The sequence below is a fragment of the Alosa pseudoharengus genome, unplaced genomic scaffold, assembly GCF_046254945.1.
Source record: "Alosa pseudoharengus isolate Yale_2024_CS ecotype anadromous, Long Island Sound unplaced genomic scaffold, YU_APseudo_1.1 YU_APseudo_1.1_scf_12, whole genome shotgun sequence".
NCBI lineage: Eukaryota > Metazoa > Chordata > Actinopteri > Clupeiformes > Clupeidae > Alosa > Alosa pseudoharengus.
This window is the reverse complement of record NW_027468587.1, coordinates 15,519,664-15,527,163: the sequence shown is the minus strand read 5'-3', so window position 1 is coordinate 15,527,163 and position 7,500 is coordinate 15,519,664. Positions and strand designations below refer to the sequence as shown.

The window sequence follows — 7,500 nt, the reverse complement described above, 5'->3', positions numbered from 1 at the left end:
CCCCCACACTACCCACCCCACAACAACCCCCCCCACCCCCCGCGCGCACCCGCCCCCCACACATAACACATGGCCTGTAACCCCGCGGCCCCAGAGCCCTGGATGGGCCCTGCTGGAGGGGGCAAATTAGGGGTACAAATCATCTGGATGGATTAGTGCTCCCGCTGGGGCACTGGCCCCGTTACTGCAAACGGTTCTTTGTCAAATATAAAGAATGGCCAGTAAATTGGAAGTTATGTATTAAGTTACATTACATTTGTTTTCCGGTCTGCAGTGGTGCAGTGGCATTGGTGTATAAGTGCAGTATAATTGAAGTGATTGTATTGTATTACAGTAAAAATAATAACTCATTAATATATATTATAGATGAAATATAGAAATATAAGAACTCCATCTGTGTTTTGTGGTCAGCAGCGGAGTAGTGACTCGTGGTGCGTGTTTTGCAGGTCATCACTTCATCTGTATCCAGTCGATGGATGGGATGCTGATGTTCTTTGAGCAGGAGACCTACGCTTTTGGACGCTTCTTGCCGGGCTTCCTGCTCCCGGGGCCGCTGTGCTACTGCGCCCACACCGACACCTTCCTCACTGTCTCCTCCGCCCGCCAGGTGGAGAGCTATAGGTACAGACACACACACACACACACACATACACACACACACACCCACACACACACCCACACACACACGGTCTAGGGTATTCTAATCACTCATGAGCTGAAGCTTAGACCACAACGTAACGTTAACGCAAAAACCCCAACGCTAAACTACACACTTGACCTGGATATACCGACGTGGAAGTAGAACCTACCCTGTGTGAGCACAATGTGTGTGTGTGTGAGCTTTGGCAGGGCTCCAGTGAGCGGTCACTTACCTGTGGCTCTCACTGACCCAGTATAGCTCTCGACGTGGCTCTTGAATAGCCCAAGCGTCGATGTTTGCTAAGTTCAGGTTTTTGTTGTTGTGGTGGTGGTGTGACAATCCAAAGTAAATGCAAAAACAAAAGTAGTCCTTGTTCGCCCCACTCACCAGGCAAACGCCCAAAAGGCGAAGCCTCAGGCAACCAGTTTTTCACAAAGGCCTGCAAACTAAGTGTGAGCCAAGGACTCTGGACAGGTGTCCCAATTAACCCAATTAGCCACAGGTAGTGACATCACTGAAGCCCCGCATGTAAGTCAGTGCTTGCCCTACCATGTGACCCTAACCCATCCTAAACACACACACACACACACACACACACACACACACACACACACCACAGATATGGGTGATGGCTATCCCTTCCTATGTTTGTCCGGCATGTCCTCATGTACCTCTACTTCCACTAACCACTATGTACAAACCACAGCAACATCAAATCCTGACATTTTCCACTGGACATTTGGCCTCATAATTTCTATCTATCTTTCATCATCTCTCCTCCATAACCATTGTGGACAGGAAAGCTGCCCTGAAGGCTTTCTCCCCAGAACACTGGAACACTGGAACACTGGAACACTGCTCAGGAGAGTTCTTGGACTCTTGACATGAACATGGCTCTTTCCTATGCGTTCCATGAAACTCCACCCCTATTTCTTCTCAGTAGCGCATTTGTGTCTAGACTAGAGTTTCACCATAACAAGAGAGAGAGAGAAAGAAAGAAGAGAGGAAAAGAACGAGAGAACAAGGGAGGAGAGAGGAAGTAGTAGAGAGTCAAGGCTGGAGGAGGCGTAACGGACTAACAAAAGCAATGACGAAAAGAGAGAGAACAAGAGAAAAGAAAGATGGGAATGAGCCAGAGCGAAAGAATGAAAGAAGGATTGCTCCAGAGGCGGAGGCAGACACACATGTCGGGGCCTCCCACCTCCGCATCGGGCCTGGAGAATGCGGCCGTGGCACAGCGCAGTGCAGCGAGCGGGAGGCCATGTTCATTTTCCATCTCATGCCACTGACCACATCCGCCGCCGTCGCCTCCTCCAGCATGTTTAAATAAGAGGCCATGTGAGCGGAGCGTGGAGGTGGGGGGAGGAGAGGGGAGGGGAGGGGAGGGATGGAGCGAGGGAGGAGAGGAGAGGAGGAGGAGAGAGAAAGCGGGTAAAAATAGTGGATATTGGATACTGCAGATGGCAGATTGGGTGTTGGGCTGGCCTGCTCCAAACAGCAGAGGAGTGCTATTTCCACAGCTGAGTCTGGTTAGGCCGGCGATAAGTGAACGTTTTCGTGTCCTAATGAAATTTCCACTCATTGATCGCCGGTCCGAGTCGGAGTGGCCCGTTTATTTTTCCTGCTCCCACGTTCATCGCCGCCCCGCAATAATAGGAATCGCCTTTCGTTCCCAAACACGCTCGGAGACAGACGGCCCGTCCAGCAGAGATAGAGGAAGCGGCGGAGGAAATATAGGATATGAGCTGTTTATTGTGTCGAGCTCTCATACATGACACCAGGCCTTTTTCCATATCGGGAGAATCTCCAGATGAGATAGCGGCCCTGGAAATGCTGACATCACCTCTCTGACTGCGCCAACTGTATATATTAATTTCAGTCAAAATAATTACGGGAAAAAGATCTCCCTGCGTCCCAAGTTCATGCATTGCAGAACTTTTTTCGAGACAGGAGAGGTGGAATGCCGCGTTTTTATTGCAGGGGGTTTGTCTAATCCGCATTGAGGCCCCAACTGTAAAAACGTCTTGCGGGCAGCTCTGTCTTGACCGGGCCCTCCGTGGCATAAATCAAGCCTGGAGAAAAATCTGCAAGCCCAGGGAGTTTATTTAGCCTGTAAAGTTGTTTTTCTCAGCAGCGCGGGGTTTGGATAGAGGGGGTTTGATGTGTGTGTGTGTGTGTGTGTGTGTGTGTGTGTGTGTGTGTGTGTGTGCGCGCATTGTGCCAGCTCGACCCAGGATCCTCTTTCATATAAATGACTGGGCGCTGTTTCCTCTGGCGGGATGTCCCGCGCTGGCTGTTGAATGATACCTTCGCTCTGCTTCCACCTCTGTGCACTAAGACACACACACACACACACACTCTCACACCCTTGCCGGCTCCACCCACTTCTGCATCCACCGCCTCCATCTTGGCCATCTCACACATCAGCGGTAACCAGGCAGTGCTCCAACCAGGGCCTTTGGCACCCTCGGGGCGAAATGTCCCCTGGAGGCTTCCGTAGAAATGGGAGGCCACTGTTGCCAGTGTTAGTCCAGCGTTAAACCCTCATTGGCTTTTCTTGGTTCGAGCCTGGTGTGGTTTTTACCCGTGTGTGTGTGTGTGTGGGGTCGTCTGGTTACCTGGGCCTACCTGGGGGAAGGAAAAGAAACCATGTTTTTCTTTTCACGGTTCATGCTTGGCCACGTCGCTCCTGAAACATGGCACGTATTGATTGAAATAACAAAATGGTTGTGTGTGTGTGTGTGTCTGGAGAGCAGAGAGAAAGGTGCACTCTTCGTTTTGGCTTGTTCCTTCTGGTTTCCATAACATTACACACGTTCGCGTTTTGATAGCTTTGGAAAGTCTAACTCCTTCAGAATTCTGTCTTTTGTTTTTCATCCAAAAAACTCCGAACCACCCACATCCCCACACATGTGCACCATACTTTCACAGACACACATGCAGAACACACACCCACATACACAACCTCACGTTTTTCACAAAACATAAACACGCAAACACACACACACACACACACGCTGTGTGAGTGCTCCCCGTGGGCTGGTAGGTCGGCACGACCAGCTGAATGTCTGCACACACTCAGCGCGTGCATGTCTCTGAATAATCAGGCAGGAGTGTTTCTCAGGCCAGCCCGAGCGCTAATGACTCTCTGCGCGTTTGGCTCGGGTCAACGTTGAGCAACACCACTGCCTCAGCTGCGTTTACTTGAGCACGGCCAAGCTCCACGGTCTCACCCGACTTTCAACTGGTCAGCAGAAGAGAGAGAGAGAGACGGACGGACGGACTCCGAGAGAGAGACAGACAGACAGACAGACAGACAGAGAGAGAAGGAGAGAGAGGGACAAAGGCAGGCAGACAGACAGACAGACAGAGAGACAAGGACAAAAACAGACTGAGAGAGAGAGAGAGTTTAACTCCCCACTGTCTGTGCTCCTCACACTCCCCGCCATGCTGGAGGCCATCCTGCTGCTAGTGCGTTGCCAGCCTAAAGCGTTTACAGTTGTCAGGCCTGCTCTCAACACTGAGCAGGCCTCGGTTATCAATGCCAGCGCCTCCGCTACCAGAACTGGGTGCAAAAATCATTTGCAGCTCACGTCAGGCTGCCAGAGGGTCTGATTGGTCTTGGATGGAGCTGCGTTCAGCTAACAGATGGGTGTATATTAACCGAAAACATTTAACAACTCGACAGGAACAGTAGTTACGTGTCTGCACATTGTCTGTCTGAAATGGACTGAGATGGCCGTCTCTCAAACCGCAGGCTGACCGCGAGTGTGGGCTTTCTCCTGACGCAGGTACGAGACACTGGCCGTCGCCACGGACGCAGACACCAGACAGGAGGGCGAGCAGCAGAGTAAGAGTTCTGGGAAGAGACTGCAGGTGGGTCTGGTGGGATGACATGAATAGAGATAATCGTGTGTGTGTGTGTGTGTGTGTGTGTGTGTGTGTGTGTGTGTGTGTGTGTGTGTGTGTGTGTGTGTGTGTGTGTGTGTGTGTGTGTGATCTCTCTGGTGTATGGCTCAACTTGTAGAATGTCAGGAAGGAAAAAGCCACAGAGCATATGGCTTTTATTAATGAAGCGGTATTTCTTTTCAGTGTACTTTCTCATTGTTGAGGAAGGACACATCACTAACCAACAATGTTAACATTGCATGTCAATCTTCATGAAAATACATGGATATGTGTTTTTCTTTTACCTCTTCAATCAGAACAAGTAGAGATAACCAAGTGTCTGTTGAATGATGTTTGAAATGTTCTCGCAGGCTGACTGGACTCTGATTCTGGGCGAGGGGGCCCTGGACATCTACATCCTGTCCTTCTCGTCGTCGTCCCACTCCATCTTTGTGCTGGGCGAGCGGAGCCTGTACTGCCTAAAGGACAGCGGGCAGATCCGCTTCATGAAGAAGCTGGAGTACAACCCCAGCTGCTTCTTCCCCTACGCCGCAGGTAACACACCTGGAAGATAATTACCCCCCAGCACCCCCTTCTTAATGTAATGTTGAGTTGAGCATTGACATGCTGCAGGTAACACACAGTGGCAGGGAGGAGTCAATGTCTTGCCAACCCCGCCTCTCCCCAACACTACACACCCCTTTTTAATTGAGTTTACCAAGAGCCATTTGTGGACTACCCACCCAAAGTCAAAGAAGCTAGAACCTGGCTTGTTTGATGGACATTTATGATGAGGTGAAGGTCTCGTACTCCCGAACATCTGATGTCCTCTCTCTTGACCTCTGTGAACGGACGCAGAAGGGTCAAGTCTTTAAGTTCACCAGCGTGTGACTGATTATCAGTCTCTCGACCCATAAGGTACATTTGGAGCTGGCTATTACAAGTAAGAGCCATACTCATGAACTCTGTGGCTACTCAGAGCTTACACACTTGGCTCTGATGAGAGGATTTACCTGGACACGTTAACAGGAACAGATCTAAAGACTAGCCCAAAGTGGAGTGCTTCCAGACGTCTTTTGCGTGTCTGCATGAAGCTCGTCTCACGGTGTGTTTCACAAACCAGGCGCTTAAACACAAACCTGCTCCTCCCTCCATCTTGGCAGCGGGCAAGCTGAACCTGCAAGGCAGTATTGCTTCAGAGACTCAGCAAGAGGAGGATAGAGAGGTTTATAGTGCGGACGGTACACCCACGCATACACACACACACACACACAGGGAGGTGCTTTCTAACACACACACACACACACACACACACTTGCACACACAGGCATAAATACTCACACACACTCTCTAACAAACACACACACACACACACATACACACACACACACTCTCTCTCAGACTTGCACACAAACACGGGGTGTTCACCTGGCTGAATGCCTCTGAGAACTGTGTGTAGTCTGTGGTAATCCCCGAGCGAAGCTCCGATAATGACTTCCAGCGGGAGCCCCCTCCAGCTGAGTCCACTTACGCCGCCGCCGCTGACCACTGTTTGTGTGTGAGGAGGAGAGGAGGAGGAGAGGAGAGGAGGAGAGGAGGGAAGGGGGAGGAGAAGAGGAGAGGGAAGGAGGAAATGGGAGAGGAGGAGATGGGAGGAGAAGAGGAGAGGAGGAGGAAGAGAGGAGAGGGGAGAGGAGGAGGAGAGGAAAGGGGAGGGGAGAGAAGAGAAGGAGGAGAAGGGAGGGGAGGAGAGGAGGAGGAGAGGAAGAGGGGAGATGAGGGGAGAAAAGAGGAGGAGAGGAGGGAAGGGGGAGGAGAAGAGGAGAGGGAAGGAGAGGAGGAGGAGAGGTGAGGAGAGGGGAGGGAGAGGAGGAGGAGAGGTGAGGAGAGGGGAGGGGAGAGGAGAAGATGAGGAGGAGAAGGGAGGAAAGGGGAGAGGAGGAGGAGGAGAGGTGAGGGGAGAGGAGAAGAGGAGGAGGAGAAGGGAGGAAAGGGGAGAGGAGGAGGAGGAGAGGGGAGAGGAGAAGAGTAGAAGAGAGGGGAGAAGAGGAGGAGGAGGAGGAAGAGGAGGAGGAGGAGAAGAAGAGAAGAGAGGAGAGGAAGAGGAAGAGGATGGGAAAGGAGACATAACCTCAGGCGAGAGGGCAGAGCATCAGCACAAGCTCAGTAAACCAGTGGCACCTGCTTCTCCGGATGGGATGGTCATGTACACACACACACACACACACACACACACACACACACACACGTACACACACAAACACACACACACACACACACACACACACACACACACACACACACACGTACACACGTACACACGTACACAGATGAACACATACACTCTTTTGGTCTCTCCATGTATGTCTATGTCTGAGCCACAGTACTATATGCTACAGCTTCCACAGCAGAAGCGTGACGCACAGGTGAAATGGTGACGCACAAGTGAAAGCGTGATGCACAGGTGAAATGGTGACGCACAAGTGAAAGCGTGATGCACAGGTGAAAGCGTGATGCACAGGTGAAAGCTTGATGCACAGGTGAAAGCGTTTGTCAAGCTGCTTTGTCCAAGAGAGCGGCAGCATCACTCTAAAGGCTCATTTCTAACCTGTCTCGCTTGATGAAAAGAATGTTCTCTTAATGGATACCCCTTCTCCTGCTATTGTGCTGCCATTGTGCTGCCATTGTGCTGCCGTGGTAAGCTTGTTTTAGATCAGGTTTCTTCCAAGCTCTCATTGTTTTAGCTGGAACCTCTGTGGTGTGTCGGACATTTTGGTATATTTAACAGGTTTCATCTTGGCCCAGAACAATATGGCAACCTTTCTCCTTCTGCAAACTATTCGCCTTCACATCACCGCCCACCCTTTTATCCAGGGACCTGGTCTGGACCCTACGTGACAGTGGCACTAATCTCCCATCTTAATAACTTCCATCTCTGGGCACACACACTGTCCAGACACACACAAACATAC

General features: G+C 51.0%; 1 protein-coding gene across 1 annotated transcript in view; it reads left to right on the top strand.

Annotated features, from left to right (window-relative positions):
- The window catches only part of bbs9 (Bardet-Biedl syndrome 9), a 144,868-nt gene that overhangs the window by 11,212 nt on the left and 126,156 nt on the right, over nucleotides 1-7,500 (top strand). The window contains exons 6-8 of the mRNA XM_076280227.1: nucleotides 447-621; nucleotides 4,432-4,516; nucleotides 4,900-5,083. Of these exons, the coding sequence (XP_076136342.1) occupies nucleotides 447-621; nucleotides 4,432-4,516; nucleotides 4,900-5,083 (444 nt within the window). The remainder of the gene's footprint in view (nucleotides 1-446; nucleotides 622-4,431; nucleotides 4,517-4,899; nucleotides 5,084-7,500) is intronic.